The 20,395-nt window shown below is 43.1% G+C and overlaps 1 protein-coding gene across 1 annotated transcript; it reads left to right on the plus strand.

Moving 5' to 3' along the window:
* The first annotated feature begins 2,315 nt into the window (after nt 1–2,315).
* Nucleotides 2,316–19,228, plus strand: GXYLT2 (glucoside xylosyltransferase 2). Its single transcript, XM_062008178.1, has 7 exons — nt 2,316–2,545; nt 8,738–8,927; nt 9,131–9,262; nt 13,470–13,721; nt 14,736–14,859; nt 15,333–15,505; nt 16,176–19,228. The coding sequence occupies exons 1-7, from the start codon at nt 2,331–2,333 to the stop codon at nt 16,356–16,358; spliced, it is 1,269 nt and encodes a 422-aa protein (XP_061864162.1). The 5' UTR covers nt 2,316–2,330; the 3' UTR covers nt 16,359–19,228.
* Nucleotides 19,229–20,395: the final 1,167 nt, after the last annotated feature.

The raw sequence follows: 20,395 nt of genomic DNA on the forward strand, positions 1-20,395 counted from the left end.
TAGAATAAAATGGTAACAGAGATATAAATAAGTAATGTGTTCCTTAGCGTTACATTTGGTGATGCTACATGCCAGACGGATGTCAGACTTGCATGGAAGTGGATGTATTTCCTTTTAAGATTTTCTCAAAATATAACTACACTTAAATTATTTTCTTAGAGAGCTACATGAAAATAAATGTATGTTATAGTACAGGCCTCAGAGTGATTTGCCTTTTAACATACACCACGATGCTGTGATACTGTGTGCAGTACAAAATATGCACAACACACTTGGTATTGATAAATTTGTTCAAGTCTAAAATATGTGAAGCTTTACTTAAGCTGGCTCTCACTGTTGTTTTAGATCCATGCCATTGGTTTGACGGAATATCTCAGTAGCCCTGTTACTGCCAAAATCAAACACATGTGAGAGTGCTGCAGATTCCACAGTGCTGGTTTGACGCTGTGCAATGTGGTTCTGTTTCAGCCCAGCAGTGGAACCGGTTTGGTTTGAGCATGCACACTGGTGGCATGGAGGATATTTGCACAACTTAATATGGAAGAAAGTGGTGCAAGTAGGGAGGTAAGTGGTGCCTGACCACAGCAACTAGGAAGGAAGTCTCTAAAAATCCCTTAGCATGGTTTTCAGGTTTCATAATGTTTACCTTGGTATTTTTATGCAGACATTGCTGCCACGTCTCCTACATGGGAACGAAATTTTATGGATAATATAAAATGACACATTGGTACAGGCTGAGGACTTCATGGGGTTGCTACTGGTACTCATGTTTTATGAAGTATAAAGTTTGGTAGGGTTTTATTGTAGGACATTCTCAGAAAAGAGCATATGTTTATGCACTGTGGTTTTTCTGTAGTTTCTCATTTAGTACTGCTATTTTCTCTTAGCATGAGGTAATTTATATTTTTACATCTGCTAACAATCTGAGTTGGATGAAATTCTGAAACAGTCATCACTCATTGCATTTGCATTGGTACTAAGGTAAAGCACATTTTGGGGTACCCTTAGTGAAGGCCTGTATAAAAAGGCCAGGCTGCAGAGTTTCACTGCTATTTAAAGTAGTAAAGGACCAGCTCTTGGAGGATATATCCTAAAAGTAAACCTGACTTTCCAGAGTAGAGCTGTGCAGCAGGAGATTCACCCTTTTGCATGAGAGGCATCATTTACAGGTATGCTGATCCTTTACCTTGGCCAGGTCCAGGTCTGCAAGTTGAAGAGACTTTGTTCTGGCAGCCTGCATCGTTACCTGTCTCAAGTGCAACACCACTTCAGTGGCAGTCAGGATGGTTGTAGCACTGAGCATTTATTTTACAACTAACAGATCAAACATCCCCGCAGGGGTTGCGGGACATGATGAGAGCAGTGCTGGGCAGCAGCCTCACAGCCCTCAGCAGTGTGGAGTCACTGCAATGCACAGCAGTCCCTGGGGCTGGAACTGGCCACGCGGCACGTGGCCACCTCAGTGCTGACACTGGCAGGGATGCCTGAGGCTCCCCATTCCCTGCTCTCCCTGCTCCAAGGCTGGTGTTTTCATTCTTTGCACAGCTTACACTCCAGCCCTGTGGGGCAGCAAGAATATTTGTGTTTCTGTCATACTGTACATCTAAAGGTGAGCAATCAGGTTGCCAATTGAAGTGGGATTTCTGTGAAATTCAGTGTGGCCATCTCTGCTGATGTTGGCCTGAAGACCAGCTAGAATCAGTCATACAAAGGTAAGTCCAAAGCCTCCCAAGAGTAAGTGAATGCTTGCATTTTCTCACACCGCTACACATACGGCCATTTATACATCCTGTACAGCTTATACATCCCAGGTGGGATGGGAACAGTGTCGGGCAGGTTGTAAATTGGGGCTGCAGTTGGGGGGAAACGGGACCACTTTACCTGTTAGCACAGACCGATGAAAGTCAGATTCTTAGCAGAAGTACACACTCGGCCGTTTCCAGCACCGCACGCCAGCACACGCTGAGGCCTTTGCGGGCATCCCCGAGTGCTGCAGTAGCCCGGAGCTCTGCCTGTCCTTTCTTCCCGTGACGAGGAAAGGCTACTTGGCCACTGACTTATTAAATAATAGGATTTTTACAACGCCCCGTCTCCCAGAGGCATTTGTGGCCACGAGGCGAGCGCTGTAGGGACCAGCACGCCGGTGCCGGCCGAGGGGACGGGGCGGATAGTCTAGAGAGTACGGTAGGGCGCGCCCCGCCCCCGCAGCCGGGAGCCGGGCCGGGGCTCGGCGGCCACGTCCCCGCGCCGGGCCGGGCCGCGGGCGATGTCGGCGGCGGGCAGGCTGAGGGGCGGGCGGGCGGCGCGCCCCGCGCTCTGACCCCCGCGCCATGCGGCTCTCCTGCAAGGTGGCGGCGGCGCTGCTGTGCCTCGGCAGCCTGCTGCTGCTCTATCTGCTGGCGGGCAGCGCCGCCGCGCCCCCGCGCCCGCCGCCCGCGCCCTCCGCGCCTGCCCGCCCCGCCGCGCCGCCCGCCCGCCGGCAGTCGCGGCTCAGCCGGAGCCCGCCGCGGAGAAGTCCCGCCAGCGGCAAACTCGCCAGCGCCAGGTAACGGTGACGGCTCCGCCTACCGCCCTCCCGGCACGGCCTGGCCCACGCGTGACCGGCCGGCGCCCCACGCGCGACTGCCTCTGGTCCCTGCCCTGGAAGGGGAACTTGCCAGACTCCTCCCGGCTAGCGGCCACCCGGCCGCTGGAGATCACCCGCTGTCACGCGTGCCCACCCCACGCGTGTGCGGGCCCTGCTGCCCCGTGAGTCCTCTGTGCTGTGGCCGCTCGCTGGTGGCTCTTTGCCGTCCCGTCCTTCGGGCACTTCCCAGATCTTTTTCCCCTCGCCTCTCCCAGTGCCTGGTCGTTAGAAACCCTTATGCAAACCACTGTAGCTTTAGCAGTATAAACTTTTTCCTGCGTATTTTCAGTTGGAGTGTGGTTGCCACAGATGCCACGAAAGAGTGTGAAGGTGTTACTTCCGCCTCTGGTCCCTGTGCCCTGGCAGGGTGATACCTGCTTTGCGTGCCAATGCGAAGGGGGCCTCTGAAATAGCTGCTTTTCCGTGAATTTTGGCCTTGTTTTGCAGGCTGACATGGGGGATGTAGTACTTACTGGCTGAGCCCGTGAGGAGCTGCTGTCAGTCTCGGGAGCCTGCACTGCTCGAAATTTCTCATTAAGGCTGCAGGGACAAGAGAAGGTGGCTGGCCATTTCTGTGTGCTACCACTGGATTCCAATCTGCCAGGCACCCGTGGATTTTAAGCTCCAGAGCTTTTTGTCTTGAATGCTTTTTATATGTAAATTAATTTAGTGGAGCTTTAAAAGAGTTTTAAATCATGGTGTGTTGTGTTTTCCTCTTTCCCCTGCACCTTACAGGCAGAATATTTTTAAAAAAACTGTAATTACTTCAGCAAAAGATCCGGGCAGCATGCTTTCAGTGGGTGGAGGGCTGTTTTCCCCTTTGCATTCCAACTATATTATGGTCAGTGTGACCTCATATATCTAATTAACTTGGTATGTCTTTGTGTCTTTGATTCATGATTTCACAGAGATGTTCTGAATGAAAGACTGTTCCTGGGTTTTGAGCTCTTATTCGTTAACTTATTAAAGCAGTTGGTTTCTTACAAACATTGTTACCCTTCTGAATGCAAGAGATGTTTACTGTGGTTGAGAATGGACCATGGACAGAATTCAAATGCATGTATTAAAGCAGGATTATTTCCACTAGCGACTGTACCTCCCAAAGTCATTTTTCTTCAAGGCATATCTCTGCGATTATCATGGAAATCAAGAAGAACACTGGAGGAAGGAGCCCAGAAAGTATGAAACTACTGGAGAGCGTAACCAACTGTTCCATTTCAATGAGCTTTTCAGTGAGCATCTTCCTGTTCCAAAATTTGACATTATCTAACTTCTCTATTATTTATTGACTTTGCAAGTCGTCTTTTACAAGGTTTGCAGCACAACAACAAAGAAACCAAACAAAAAAAGAGAGGAATGCTGTATTTAAGCCATGCTTTTCCTTTGAATTTGTTGTTGTTTTTGTGCAGAGTTTGGATGTAGGTCTTTTTTCCTTCCCTCCCTCCCATCTGATGGCAGGGCGAGATCCCACCCCATTGACACCAGCAGGAGTCTGTACGACTAGAAGCCTAATTCTGTGGGTCCAGTTGGGTATCCTGTTAGCTACTACAAAAATAACATTTAAGTAAGAGTATCCATAAAAAAAGAAATTGGGGGGGGGATGGTTCAAGTGGAGGAGATGCCTGCCTGCGCGGAAAGGCAGCAGTACACCTGCCAGCAGGTGCCATGAGGAGACAAATCACATCCACCCATGCGTGGTAGGAATCTGCTTGGCTTAAAAAACCTGATCCAGGGCACACTGGAAGTAGTGTGAGGCTATTTCCAGGGGGCTTGAATTTGGAGCAAAAGAAACAGGCAATGATTTAACTAGTTACTAACTTTACAAGTGAATACTCTGTGGGCTTTCCTTATGCATGTGTTTACAGTAAAGCATGTTCCATGTAACATGTTGAATCAGGGTTGTTACTGCCTATTCATTCTGATAATATAAATAATTATTATTTTAGTTGCTCCTTCTGAGCAAAGGAAGGTTGTTTTTTCTAATTTGATATAATCCTATATGATCTAACTGATTCTTCAGGATAATAAAAAGTCTACGATTGTGTAAGATCTTGTGAGATGATCATGATGTGTGTGTTTCTGTGTAGACTGAATGATTCATTCAAATAACCTTAGTGAAGTTTAGTCTGCATGCATGTAAAGAGTTGCTCTAACTCAGTTTTGGCAAATTCATTTGTATACTTCTGTCAGAAGGATGCATATTTTGAGCTGAATTAATAAATAATCAGGATAAGTTGTCTAGGATGTGTGTTTGCTTAATAAGGATCAATTGTGTTGCAGGCAAGGTGAATTGTAACTGGGATTTTGTAACACCACTTACTGTAGTTACATAATAATAGATGGCTTTAGTTTTATAACTTTTAAGAAGTTCATATTTTTTCTAACATAAGTAATCGTACATGTTAAAGCTTAGTTTAGGTACCATTAGCTGTCTGGTAACTGGCAAATGTTAGTAAATATATTCCTGTGTCCTGCTTTGGTCATTGGGTAATTTTGGCAAATCTAGATGAGTATTGCATTTAGGTTTTTGGTTAGCTTTGAAAACTGATTTTTCATGGTGCTTTTACTGATTAGTCTTCTTGGACGTAGCCTGTGCCTTCAGTAAGATTTTTTCATATGAAGAATTGTAAGTATGTGCCAAACAAGTGTGTGCAAAGTATCGAAAAGCAAAAGGGTTATTTTACATTTTAAGGGCAGATGTGACGACGCTTTCTGTTAAACCAGCATGGCATGGCTTGGAAAGAGAAAATTTGCCAGCACATTTAGTTCCCTGGAAGTAACTTTTCCAAAGCAAAACATCTCTTGCATGGCAACCTGTTGGGATAATTTTCTTTGCAGCCCATGTGCACACATACACAAGTTTGGCTGCTGTTTTTGGCCTAATGATAACACGCTGAAGGCCCACATAGCTCATCTGTGTCTAAAAAAGAACCTACTTGATAAAAGAAGGTACAGATGTCCATTCTGGTTTTGAGTGTTTTTGTCCTCTTTCTCTGAGCAGTAGAAGGAGGTTGAAATTCAAAGGAGAAAACTTTATTTAAAACATTCAAGGCATTTCTAATTTATATTTTTAAGTATGTGAGAGAATCTGTTTCAGATAACGGAGCCGCTGTTGGGACGTTGACTCAGTGTTGACTGTCAGGAAAGGAGCCTTTTCAGTGAATCACCAGTTTTGATATATTGCCTAATCTGACCTTGTTTATGCTTCAAGAGTAAATGAGATCACAATACAAAGAAAGTTTAAAAAACTAGCAACTATATTGCATTTTGTAAGAATCTGCATGCATTATCTGTCTCAAGAATAAATCTGAGCAGGTCACAGTGTTTCAGAAGTCTCTTAGCTTCCCGATGTGTTTGCATCAAGCACTGGTAACTACATGGTAGGTGTTTTGTGGAGATATATTGTGCTGAACTAGGATCCAGTTTTATGAAACCTCAGCTTAAAGAAGCTTTCATTAAGCAGTAAGTCTGTTTGAACTAGATGGCTGTCAGTGCTCAGCCCAGCCTACCTCTGGTAGAAAAGAAATAGCTGCTCCACTGGTGTGAGTCGAGTTCTAACCTCCAGTTTCTTCCTTGATGATACATGGTGGAGGCCCCTTACCTGCATGAGGGGATCTACCTAAGCCAGCACAGCCAAGTGTTCTATGTAATACAGAAGCATCCTAGATGCTATTGATCAAATTGGAACTGTTTTGGTGTGAAGACATTGGCTGTATCCTGCAGATCTTAAAGAAATATCCTTTAATCCAGATTATATTTCTCGCTGTCCATCCTCTTCCTCCTTGCACTGTATGTACGTGCATGTATAAACAGAGGAGGGAAGGGGAATTGGATGTTCTTTGTTGTAATCTGCTCGCAGTTGGACTTGGCCTTTACAGCTGTGTCTTTTCAGCCCTCTGTATAATAGTAGGATTTTTGTAAAGGCTAAGCTAAAATTGCTGCTAAATGCCTCTTGCTGTGGCACTTTTTAATCTCCCTTTCCAGCTCACCTTGGTTTTTCAGAGTCCTCTTGTTTTCCTTACATACCTGTAAAAAAGATGCAAAGTGTTGTATCCCAACCTTCTTCAGTACCTCCTTGTTACTTTCCCCAGTGTTGTAGGCAGCATCCTGGAGTACTGCTGAGACAGTTCGAACATCACCTCATGTTCCTTCTCTCGGGGATTTTTATTCCTGCTTAGGCTTTTGTAGGTTCCTGAACCCTGTCAGCCCAGGCGGTCTCCACTCAGAATTCCGTGTCTCCAAGGCGTGAAAGTTCTCTCCACTCTCTGAGGCTGGGGGGATGTCTGTTGGCAGGTGGGATGTCTCTTTGTTCATCCACAGCTCCCGTGGGCATACAGGGCATTCTGCTTTCATCTGGGATTGCTTCTGCTGAGTCCATTCCTAGGAAGTGCCTGTCTGCATACACTCGATTTTTCACTACAAAATAGCTGTGTAAGGGAGAGTTCACTGTAGCTGAAACTTGCAAAGAAAAGCTTAGTGCTTTGGTGTTAGGTTTTGAAATGTTGCAATAAAAGCTTAGAGTTCAGTCCCTCTCTCAGTGAATTCCATTGCCAATATCAAAGCAGTTCTCATCCTGCATATGGCTTGATTTAGAGACCTAATTAAGAGGAAACATTAAACAGATAGGGAGAAGGAGGGAAAAGGGGATCTGTGTGAGCAGTTATTCACTTCAATAATTCAGTAGTTTTTACATTAATAGGTTGGAAAGTAAATACCACTTCACAGATATGTAGTATTCCATTATTTATACACTGATGAAATTGGGGTTTACTAAAGCCCAAGACTTGAAACACTTAATGAAAACATATTGCTTAGTATAGTCAGTAAAGTGCCATTGGCTGGTATCTGTAACACAGTGGTGGGTTACTCTGGTATGGAACGCTGCTGTTACACAGAGCAACGTTGCAGTGTCTTGAAAAAGATAAGGACAGCTGTATTAACTGATGATTTTATCTTTATTTAGAACTTTTGTTTCTAGCATTAACTTTACTGATTCATTGAATATAATTGTGTGTGCTGAGAAGAGGCAGGGATTGATACCCTCTGTTCAATGCTATGTCAGGAAGTGGCAGCAATCTACGTGAACTTGCCTGAAATGATGCTGTTGATGGTGATTTAGTTGCTTTGTCAGCACACATCCATGTAATGGAGTATGAATGTGATCTGTTTTGGAATATGAATACAGCATGGTGGAAGCAGTCCTGGAGGATATGGCTTTTACCTCCATACTAGTGTGGGACATACACACAAACCCAAAAGGCCATATTTTCAAAATGTCCTCAACTTCCCAGAAGAACCCTGATGTTTCTGGCTAATGAGTAGCTTCAGTGTGCCTTTTACATGCAGATTCACCTATATTCTTGCTGAAATTTGTGTAAAGCCAGCAGAGATGAGAGCTAAGTTAAACCCTCATAGTCTAGCCCTTGACTGGTTTTGGATTCCAGTCTGATTCATCTGGGACATGTGAATATGTTTGTTTCTAAAAAATGTCCCATTTAGCAAAATCTATGGGATTCCACTGGGTGCAATGGAGAGCAGTCCTTTGAAACTATGCCAGTACCTTCAGGCCAGGATTAAGGCATGCATTTTTTAATAGCAAAGTTAATTAACTGTGAGAACCATTTACATATGGATGGAGTGTATTTTTAACATATGGATGTCTTCTTCCAGTCTAGCCATTATGGGCCTAGTAATGAAGTTATTGGATGTGATTCTGTGGTCTGTATTGTGTTAGAAAGTTGGCTAGGTAGTAGAAAGTCTTTTCTGGCTTCATAACCTCTCTGATGGGAAAAAAACCCTCTATCATTTGCACAGAGCAAGGTGTCTGGTTTGAGGTGCTATTGCATCAGTTTCTTCTGTGTATGGAATGCAGTTTTGTATGCAAAGCCAAACATGTAGGAATAACCAGAAAAAATCTGAAAGTAGTCTGTTTCTTTGTATTGTGATTTTTTTGTAACCCTCTTGAGTTGTACCATTGACAACTGGCATGCCACTTGCATGTTCTGTTGATGGCTATTTGGAAAAAAAACCCCTGCTCTGTTATTCTCTTAATGTGGGATTCTCTTCTCCTCTCCCTCCGTATTTTTCATATGTCTATTTATGAATTTTCAGGAAGCCTGGAGAACAGAAACATTCAAAAGAGCCTTCATCTTTGCAATGCATGCATCTGGCAGTTGTAGCATGTGGGGACCGGCTGGAAGAGACACTAATCATGCTGAAGTCAGCAGTTCTCTTTAGCAACAGGAGGCTCTGCTTTCACATTTTTGCTGAGGATTCCCTTAAGCCTGAATTTGAGAAGAAGGTGAGTTTCTTTGTCACTTAATAAACAGATAACTGAGTTAGTTAGAAGTTACAAGCCTGTGAGAGAAATTGCATTGACATCAACAAGCAGCAACAAAGTGCTTTTGCAGAATGTGGTTTATAAATTCCTTAGGCCTGCATATTTTTTGTGAAAAAAGGTTTTACAACATGTAGTGTCTTAATTCTTTCTCCCCTGTCTTTCAGTTAAAGGAATGGCCTTCCTCATATACAAAGAAGTTTGAGTACAACATTTACCCAATAACCTTCTCAGTAGGAAATGCTCAGGAATGGAAAAAGTTATTCAAACCATGTGCTGCCCAGCGCCTTTTTCTTCCGGTAAGGCACCTGGATTTCTCAGTAGGTGGCTTCAGGAAAAAGTGAATTCCACAAAAAGGAAGCTTTGCCGGTGAAATACTAAAACCATTTTCAGGCTGAAACATCTGCATAAAGATATTTTAATCTGTGCTTTAGCCAGTTAAAAAATGAATTAGAAATCCAGCATGGCTTTTTGTCCCGCTAACAAAGAATGCGTGTTTCTTATTTGTCGCTACTTCCATTAGCTGCTTGGACTCTTAAGACTCAGTGCGAGAGTTCTTTCAGGGCAGATGCTTTCAGGGTAGATGCTGCATGCCTTCCATAAATAACATTCTTTTCAGCATGCAGTCTTTGCCTACCACCTCCCTTTCCATATGTTAGCCCTTAGACTGAGGCTTTCAGCAATCTCTTTTGTTTGAATTTTATTTCTTTTTCCAAGACCGTCAGATTTGCCCTTAAGGTAATAACTCCAGTGTGATCCAAGTCGGGTTTCGTGCAAGAGCCCTGTGTGTCCTTGGATCTTCATAGTCACTGAAAATGTGTATTCTTTAGTATAAAATACTTAGTGTCATGAACTTGGGAAGTAGTTAAGGTGACTGGAGAGAAGGAAGGTGTTGATAACAATTATGCATGTGCAGAAATACCAGAGATGGAAAGAACTTTTGCATGAAGCGACTTCTGTGGAGTTGAGACCATTGATGAAGAATAACTTGAGCATTGCTGTTGATTGGGCTGACTGCAATAAAATTACATACTCTTTACATGATCCAGATTTCTTCATTGGTGTCTTAGGAGAAATGAGGGGGACAAAGAAATCTTTACTTCCTCAGATGGAAACAATCAGGAGACAGCTGCACGTCCAGATACATAGACTATGAATACATATGTGAGAAAATATGTGCTGTCAGCAGTTCTGTTTATCTGCCATTTAGTGATAGACTATCAAATGCACAAAGGCCAGATGTGCTGAAAGTAACTTCAAGCAGGGATCCTCTCCTCCCTGAGCAAATACTTATATCACCTAGAAAATAATCCCTAAGACTTGGCTTGTTCAATGCAGATTGTTTGTAAGGATGCACTCAAATGGGGTTGTTTTCACAGGGTAACCACAGCTCCCTGTTCTTATTTTTATGGTATTTTTGGGCATTTTGGTAGACTCATCACAGAAACAGTTTCACTGTTACCCTTCTGAGGACATAAGAGGGTTATGTATTCATGCTGTATTCATGCTGATTTCTTGAGGCTCTGCAGTGCTTTTTTGGTTCCTTTTTTGTCACTCACACAGTGCCAAAGTTCTCTGGTCACTTCTTGTAAGGAATATTAGCTGTCACATGTTATCTTAGCAAAACTGGGAGATGGCTTGAGCTGTAAGTGTTTGTTTCTCTTGGGGCAATTGCAAAATGTTGTGTGTGGTCAGGCTGAGGTTTATGGCTCTGAATAGGTGAGGTTGTCTGAGAATAGTTGCAGCTGACACTAAGCTGATAGGTACATAGTAAAGAAAGCAAGTTATGGTAATACCTGAGGTGGCAAGTGTCCAATTGGGCTTTTGGTACCAAGTTCAGAGCCTGGCAGAACTTGAGGCTGTTTCTGGATAACTTCAGCCACCGGTATTTATATAGGTGCTTGATATGTACCTTCTGATGTCCTGTTTGAATGAGACAACACTGTAGAAATCCAGTCTGCACAGAGCATGAGCAGAGGCTTTCTAGTGTTATTGTTTAGAGAACTATTTTGACTTGTATTTTAAATAAATACCAGCAGGATGTCAGTATCTTTTTTTTTTTGTATGTATGCTCTTCTCAGTCCTAAGCATTTTCTTCTGCAGTGGCATAAAATGTGAGTGGATTTAGGTAGGACCCCAGGAGAGCAGGAGTTGAGTTTATCAGCTGTTTAGCCCTCAGTTATGCAAATTGTCTTGCTCCTGATAATGCTAAGCCCGAGTGGAATGTGAGTCTTTGATTCAGAAGTGCCTGTCCTGCCAAAGAAATGTCTCTCCTGTAGCACCAGCAGGCATGTGAAAGTGGACAGGAGGGTATGAGGAATGTGTTAATGGAAAAATGTCTTAAGAATCTTTCAAGGGTTTTACTCATGGATAAAACTAGAGCTATGGGATGTGATCCTGCAGCATGTTGTAAGGAACAGTTTTGTCTTGGGCAGAAGGTTGATGTATACATTCCCAACTTCTTCGGATCTGCTTGGGTAACAGAAATATTAAGGAAGATCATGCTATATCCTACATTTTGTAGGGGCAATCTAGGACATCTGATTGTATATTTGCTACTTAAATGCAGGGAAAATAGATTGAGCCTCCATGTGATCTCACAAGTCTAAATCTCTTGCTGCAGTCTACTGCAGTAAAACCATCAATGGGATTTGCAATGGCAGAATAAGGAAGATGTGAATCTTAGCATGAGCACAAAATGAGGGTAATGCTCTCAGCGGTCACTTGACACTGTTCTGCAATACTAACATCAGTGTTAAGACACCAGGTAAAATGCGTCTTCTGGTCTCACGCATGTTGCATACCCTGGAGCTGTCTTGCAGCTGTCTCTGTGTTGTTGTTTTGGAGCTGCCAAAATAAGCAACTAAAGAATCATGAAATGCTGGAGGGATTTTGGGATGATTTTAATTGTAATAGTAACTAACATTTAGAACCCTCCTCAAAACACTTAATCTACTTAAGAGCTTTTAAGGTAGATTAGCAATATCCCTGTATTAGAGTTGTCCTCTTGAGTACGCTGAAGTGCATGACCCGGTGGATCAGCAGCAGCACCGGGAATAGTCGCCAGGACCTTCTCTAGAAAAGTCTCCATCTCTGTTGTAACTTGAGTTAATTGCTTACTACAATTAAGATTAGTAACTGAGCTTCAGGGTACTGGTACATTAGCATCAGGATTTGGGATTTGTCCTGAATTTTGGACAAAACTCCGCTAAACTGCCATGCTAGCCACTGCAAACCCTTAGGTAGCACAGCTTCACAAGATGCCAGTATGTGTTTACATAGGAGTGTGTTATTACTTGCCAGCCTTGCTAACACGGGCAGAGTCTATGGAGACAGAAGTTGTGAAATCAAATTACAGATAATTGAGTATTTAAGTGAAGTGTCAGGCTAAATATAGCGAGTTCTGTGCAGAACTTTTTGACAGATTTCCTAGGAATACTCTATATAGCTGCAAAAAATCACACTTCTTTGAAGCTGCAAGCGGCTGTAGAGCGAGGAGGAAGACAAGCACAGTCAAGCCATATTCCTGACCATTCATTTCCAAAATCAGTCTGTCAGGAGTATCTGCATGGTTTGTGCTAGCGAGCGTGAGCTCAGAGTGCCAGCCACAGGCTTGTGTTGCTTATGCTCCAGGTCAGATGTGTGTCATTGTTCACCTGCAGCCCTGTCCCTCAGGTTAGCTCTCCTGGCAGGCTCAGTGTGCTGCCAGCCCATGTGCTGCAGCATCTGCTGCAGACAAAGCAAGGTGTCATCAACCATGAGGCAAACATTGCAAACCAGCAGTCAAAAATACATCATCCCCCTGTGTGTGCGTTTGAATAAGTAAAAGCTAAATATTGTTTTAGGGGCTGTGTAAAGCCTAAAACGTGTTTTTTCAGAACAGCGTTTCATTTGGGGACAGAGCTTTCTGAAAGCTATGGGACACTTGAATGCTGGATGTATTGAAATGAAGTTTGTTCCCAGTGTAACTGCACTGAAGTACCAGAAGGTATGCAAGGAGCTGATCCAGGTGCAGTGTCTGAAATCGCATTCCCCTACCGGAAATGAAGTGCACCGCCAGAAGGGGATGTGATGAATTCAACCTGACACATGTGGGTTTTAAACAGGTCGTAAGACTCTGCCTGTGAAAATGTGTGAAGGCCTTAAAAGAGGTAGCACAGCTTCTCTTTGAGCCTGTTGGATGTCACTGCAGGGCAACACCTCAGACATAGGCAAGGGGAAAATGTTTTGGGAAATGTGCATATGAATCCTGTGTGAAGCTCATCCCCCTTCCCAGCCCCACCGCTTGCCCTCGCGCCCTCCCCCCACTTTGAGGCAGCACCACCACCGGACCAACGTCCAGTGCCACATATGCTCCTATCAGTAATTACATTGAGCTGATAAATCAATAACCTCTTTCAGATTCTCAGTTTAAAATTGAAATGCACATTGACAATAACCTTCCCTTTCGTTGTCTTTTGTGGATCTTTTTCATCCCCTCCTCTCCTTGCTCTGCAAATGCAAAAGGTCATTTTAAAGGATGTGGATTCTCTCCTTTACGTGGATACTGACGTTCTCTTCCTGAGGCCCATTGATGACATCTGGCACATCCTGACAGAGTTCAATTCGACACAGCTCGCTGCGATGGCCCCGGAGCACGAAATCCCAAAGATTGGCTGGTACAGTCGCTTTGCGCGTCACCCCTATTACGGGACAACCGGAGTCAATTCCGGAGTGATGCTGATGAATTTAACGCGCATACGCAACACTCACTTCAAGGTGAGCAGAAACACAGCTGGTGCAGAACAAGGGATTTCGGTATTCTTCACATCTTGCAAAACTCACCATAAAATGATACCAAATTTGGAATGTAAAGAATCCAAACAATGTAGGTTCTGGATAATTGGTGACTAAAAACAATCATAGTGAAAGTGATCATGAAAACAAATGAAACTTCCGCAAGAGACTGGAGCTCTGGGAACTGCTGGATGAAGCAGTCTGATAGCAGCAGTAAAAATGGCATCTTCACCATTTCATTTTCCCTTCAAAGACACCTGAAAGAATAAACTCAGGGATCTTTAGTGCAGTCACTGTATTGGTTTTACAATCGAAAACTTCCTGTAAATATCCAGACAAACTGGTAATTTTCTCCATCTGCAGTGAAAAGTATTTTGTGTCCTCCAGCAGATTTAACTATTTCTATTAATTGATATAACTGGGAAAGGAACGGTTTCACTGCCATCTCTTCTCCTGTGTGAAAGGCCTGACTTGTAAAATGTCTTTTATTGAGCTCCTATTCTCTACTCTGCTTATTGAGCCCAAGTGGTCTCGTCCTTCTGTTGAGGGTGAGGTTTTCCTGTACTGTTACACGAACAGCTAAAGTGACATTTACTAGAGTGACTAGTTACTAGAGTAATTCTTAATACCATAATTCCCAGGGAAGATGTTTTGTGCATTTCCCCTCACTTTTACACCTCAGTTTTCACCTTGTCCCTGCATTTTTGCATTTTTTTTTACTTTTTCTCCCTCCTGTTGCTTGGACTATGAAGATTATGAATAGCATGAGCTGACATCAGAGCTAGGCCCAGGGGACCTTGCTTTCCTGTTTACATAATTAGGAGTGTGGTCAGCTCTGCTCTTCCATCCCAATCCAGGCCTAACATTTCCTGGTATTTTTCACCTGGGTACCCGCCATGGCTTTAGCAGATGTACAAACACATGGGTGTCCCCCTTTGTGTTACCACATCACCCTTCACGATATTAACCCTTTGCTTCTGTTTTTCTGCCCTGCAGAACAGCATGATACCAAGTGGTTTGACTTGGGAGGAAATGTTATATCCATTATATCAAAAGTACAAAAACTACATTACATGGGGAGACCAGGATTTGCTAAATATCATTTTTAACTTTAACCCAGGTGAGTAACGATTCTCAGAGCCATGATTACCTGTGTTAAGAAAATGTCTTAAACTTGAAAAATCAAAACCCAAAAGGTCCTGTTTGTTATTAACAAAATGCCCAACATAGTCTGGTATGACATGAACATGTAAAGACACCTGGGATTTTCAGCCTGTAGGAATACTTCTGAAAGTGGTGCAGGTAGTGGGGGTCGGGTATAGTTCCCTTCAATATTTCATCTGTTTCCTAGTACCAGGGCCTAGCTGGAAAAATGCTTTGGTTTGTGCTCTGAGTTTTCTGAAATTCAGCTGAATTCTGCTACTTATGCAAATGAGTAACAAAGCTGATAGAAAAACTGAGACCTTTGTGAAAGAAGTAACTGAAATGACTTGTCTCAGCTTTTTTACAGAAACGTGGTTGAACTTGCTGTAACTCTTGTTTGACATCTTTATTCTTTTCCTCCTCCCTGTCTCCCCTGACTGCCACTGGCAGAGTGTCTCTACGTGTTTCCATGTCAGTGGAACTACCGGCCTGATCACTGTATGTATGGGAGCAACTGTAAAGGTGCAGAGGAAGAAGGTGTCTCTATTCTGCATGGAAATAGAGGAGTCTACCATGATGACAAACAGCCCACGTTCAAGGCACTCTATGAAGTGATACGTGATGTGAGTCTTTTCTCTTGACAGAGGCAGTCACTTGTCTCACTGTAGCTTGCTGCTTTAACTGCCTCACCCCAGCTGCTCTTCCAGCAGATCTGGCTGAGCATAGTTGTGCTTTCTGTATACTCATCAGACACAAAATGACAAGGTTGCTTGGGCCTCTCCTACTGCATTTATTGTTTAACAATCCTCCCTCATGTTATAGTGAACTTCTAATAAAAAAGGCCGATGAACTGTTAATTTGTAGTAGTTGAGGTAGAGAAGTTGAGTTCTTCCTGTTGATACTGCAGCTGTGCTGCATGAATTTCCCATGAAAACTTGTCCTCCCTTAGCACCTAGAGCTGCAGGGCACATGGAAGGCAGAAGCTTGCATACAGACACAGGTCCATATTTCCACTTGAATGTTGCATGTGTACAACTCTGCTCTTGTTAGTAAACCTCCTCTAAATACAGAGTTGAGGAGTAGTTGGCCCTTTCAGGTAGGCCCAGACAAACTTTTCTGAAAGCAATTACTCAAGCAGACCAGGGTCTGAAGTTGGTTTGAAGGTTTGGTGACACTATGGGAGGGTAAGGGACAAGTCATTGCACACCCATATAAGGTTCTATCTTACAAAAACTTCTAAAATGCCATTTTGTAACTAGTGAAAACTATTCATTCTTTTTTTCTTTTCTTTAGTTCCCATTTGAAGACAATCTCTTCCAGTCTTTGTACTACCCTCTGCAATCTAAGTTTCTGGAGACGGTGCACACTTTATGTGGGAGAATCCCACAAGTATTTTTGAAGCAAATTGAGAAAACTATGAAGAAGGTGTATGAAAATCGTGTCATTGTCTATTTGGGGGCCAACCACAGATACTAAATGCAGCTGTCTTTTTATGCAGAGTTTTTATTCTTGCATACCATCTCATGAAGTATATAAATGAAGAGCATGAACTCCTTTACTGCAACTCAGAATGAAAATATTTTCCCTATCCATAACTGCTGAAATTATAAAACCAGAGGAAATCCTAGAAGTCTACCTAAACTGTCTTTTCTTGGGCCTTTTGTTTTCTTCCTATGTCTACTCTTGGTTGCAACAGGCAGAGAGGATGATACTTCTATCTGATGAGTTTGGTTAGCTGTTGAAGTACAGCTGTATTCACTGTAACTACTTTGAAGTTGTGGAAAAGCTTGTACTGATCTTATCTTAACAAAAGTTATGGTTTGAGCTCCAACATGGAGAATGCAACTCATGAAGTGATAGGGCAAGTATTCTTGACTGCCATGAGGATGAATTACAGAAAAGATCACTTGTGATAGGATAAGTTACAATTTACTATAGTAAAGGGAAAGTGTTTGCTTGAAATTGCACTCCTCTCTGAAGATGTGTAACCTGCTATTGTTCAACATAGGAGATTTCTCTTACTTAAAAAGGTTAGGGCAATAGAAGTGTCTATTTACCTTGTATTTTACAGCACTTTTTGTCCAGTGATTGTCATTTTCCCTTCCTCTCTTCAATAGTTTTGTGAGGGCTTCTCATGAAGGAATTCGAAGGAAAATAATTACAGCATAAGCATGAGGACTGTGCATAACTGGGAGGGGGTTGCTGTGGAAGCTGTGGCAGCTGCACAGCTCACAGAGAACAGCAAGAGAATCCTTTCTTGCATAGAGTACTGTCTTCCCCTCACAGCCCTGTACAGTTTTCAGAATGTATTCACTAACTTGGTAGTACTAAGTACGTGACAGACAGTCCTAAAATAATTGTGAATGAAGGGGACAAAACCAGGTACTATTGATCTGTTTTCCTCTTCAGTTAAACCTCTTTAATTGCTGTTTACTGCACACTAACAATGGCATGCTGCTGACAGCCCTTCTTCCATCCCTGCTCTGGGAGGCTGCAGTTGCTGCCTCTAACACCCCCTTTCTGCTTCACCAAAAACCTGGGGCACAGTAATTGTTTCTGTCTGACACTTCTGCTCCTGAAGGCAGAGTTTTACTCTAGGATCACAATGAATGGCCTCCAGGTGAAAGGATACAAGACGGTTTGGATGTTTACTTGAAATAGATTTTGAAAGCATGATGCTTAGGATACACACAGACAAGAGCTTATTAAAACTTGCAGTAGCTCAAAGGTGCTTGGGACAAGCCACTGGGAAACTGGAAGGGAGGGCAGTCTTGAAGAGCAGCAGTCCAAGAGCTGACTCCTAGAGGGCATGTTCCAAGTGTAAGCCCTAAGAGGTGTGTGGAGGTGACTGCTTGAAGAAGACAGCAGAGAAAATTATTTTCAAGTCTATTCAGCAGAAAAAATTAGTCATTACTTGGAATTACTCATTCAGGCAAAGTAGGAGAGGGATGAGGAGGGTGAGATACACGAAGCTTTCTTCTAGTGAAACCTGATGTGGGTTATATATCCTGTACATGCAACATGCATTGCTTGGAGGTAAATATTTGGAGTGTGTGAATGAGGGAAAGGATGTGTTTCCCAAGGGAAAAGGTAAGATTTCTGAAGAATTAGAGTTTTGGGGGTTTCTACCCTGTCTGGCCAGAACTGATGCACAGTTTCATAAGAAAGCAGATTCCAAGAGCAGGTCCTTTTAGCTTGCACATTCCACTGCTTGCGTGGCTGCTAGTGAGAGGAGGGAGAAGCAGGCCCTGCCGCATCTTCAGCTGCCAGATGCACAGCCTGTGCGCAGGATGAAGTGCTGACACGCGAGTGTGAAAACGTCTGTGACACGTCCCTGAGGGTGCTGGGGGAATGACACGAGTGGCAAACAGCATCACTGCAGCCATCGGCATAGGGGAGGGAGGACCTCAGAGCAGAAGTGTGGAATGAGGGACAGATGCTCTTGGTCCTGGCAGTTTCCCTGCAGTCTGTGCTCAGACAAACCAATGACTTTTGTTTGCCCCGCTGTATGCTCTAAATTCTAATCAATAACTCATGCAGATTGCTGACTCAGATCCCTTATCCTTCAGCCTTTGCCATGTACATGTAACTCAACATGCAAAAGAGGGAGGCAGCTCTGCATCTGTTTTGATGGAAAGCCTGGGACCCAGAGAACATCTCAACCTGTGGGTAGATGTTACTGTCTCTCACAACTTGCCTTAGTGTTTTCTATTTTTACCTCAAGTTTTAGTTGCTGCTTAAAAAGAAGAGTACATTTCTAGCTACAGAGAGAAGTGTGAAAACTAACCCAAATGAACCTTGAAGGCTTCAGAGACAGAAGGCAATGAAAAGAAAATTCAGCTTGCTGTTTTAAAAAGTTTAAGATAGGTAAGCCTAACGTACGACAGGTAAACCCCTGGGGCTAGCAGTACTGAGAACTTGTGGCAACTGTTAGCTTGCTTTTTAATCTTGATGTTCAAGTATCAGGGTAAGGCTGGCCATAGGTCAAACAAGGCTGGATGAGACATACGCTGGGCACCCTGAATTCCACATTTCTATGGTCTCAACAAGCCACAGAGGGTTGCAGAGCAGAAGTCTCATTGCCCAGAAGGTTGTGATGCTGGTGCTAAGCCTCTGAAGTGCAGGAGGCTGTGATTATGTCAGCTGTGATTCAGCAGAACCCTGCAACTATGGGCACATGAAAATGAAGGACTGGCATTCATTACAAAACAAGGGCGTTATTGCATATAAACCAATTAGGGATTAAAACAGGGCTTTTCATGTTTACAGGAGGTGCTGCATTATGTTTAGAATGAACCGTGTTATGTTCTGAACAGCTATTAAAATATATGAAGTATATGCTTTAACGTGAAGACTTTTGTTAATGTAATATCAACTTGCAGGAAGAATGGAGGAGGTTCCCCCTGCTGTGCTTTTTTTTCTCAGGAAAGAAAGCTATAATCTGAACTCTCCAAAGTGTTTTAAAACAATTACACAACTTTGAATTTTATTGTCGTTAGAATTATTAATTTATATTTTATTACAGCTTCCAAAACCATGTTGTATTTTGGTTTTAACAGTAGTGAATCTAATAGTAATCTTATTTAGAAAGCAGTTTTAATTCATTTTGTATTTTATGCTTGTGGCTAATTCCCTGTTAATTAGCCTGCATTTATTTTAGTAATGGGATATGTAAATACTTATATAGACTTTATATTCTCATTTCCCCTTCCTCTCATGTATTTTAGTTCTTTCCAATGGCATAATGTAACCAAAACACCTTTGCTAATGTAACACTGTGAGTGTGTCATCATTACACAAGGTTAAATGAAAACAGTGTTCTTTACATGTGTGGAAGCTCCAGCCCAGGACATGGGTTGGTGACAAAGGCAGAGGGTCAGTGTTCCTGCTGAGGAGGGGGCTGCAGGGCTGTGCTGGTCCCTGGGCTTCGGTGTGGCCCAGGACAGTAAATGCAGAACTGAGACCAGGCTGCATCGGCACCAGATGTTCAGGGCTTCGATTTGCTTTATTATAGTTGAACTTGCAGAAGATTGATAAATAGGGGCTTCCTGTTAGCTGCTGCAGAGCACCTCCTTTTAGTCCAAAGCCATTTCAGCTGGTGTCAGGCTACCAGCATCCATTGTACAGCAAAGAACTGCCAGAGTGGGGAGCAGTTGGTTGCATCATTTACATCTTGTGAGAGTTTTCCCAGGCTATTTGCCTGCTACTATAAGGCAAGCTTAAATTGCTCTGCTATCATTTCGCTTACAGGTGGAAACTGGAAACTGCTCTGTGTGTGCAGCACAAGAGCATAGGCATAAAGAATTCTGTACCTTTTCTCTGTCATTTCATTGCTTGTGTATTTTGATTTGAGAAGCACACCAACTGCTTATAGCTCCCAAGGAGGCCTAGCAGTGAACTTGTGTGTTAAGATCCTTTGGCTTACAGTACAAATAAATGACGTTTTCAGCAAGCTCTGTATTTTGATAGTTTTCTTTAAAATACAAGATTGTGTGTGTGTGTGTACTGGGTCT

Source organism: Colius striatus, chromosome 15, assembly GCF_028858725.1.
Source record: "Colius striatus isolate bColStr4 chromosome 15, bColStr4.1.hap1, whole genome shotgun sequence".
In the NCBI taxonomy this organism is placed as follows: Eukaryota; Metazoa; Chordata; class Aves; order Coliiformes; family Coliidae; genus Colius; species Colius striatus.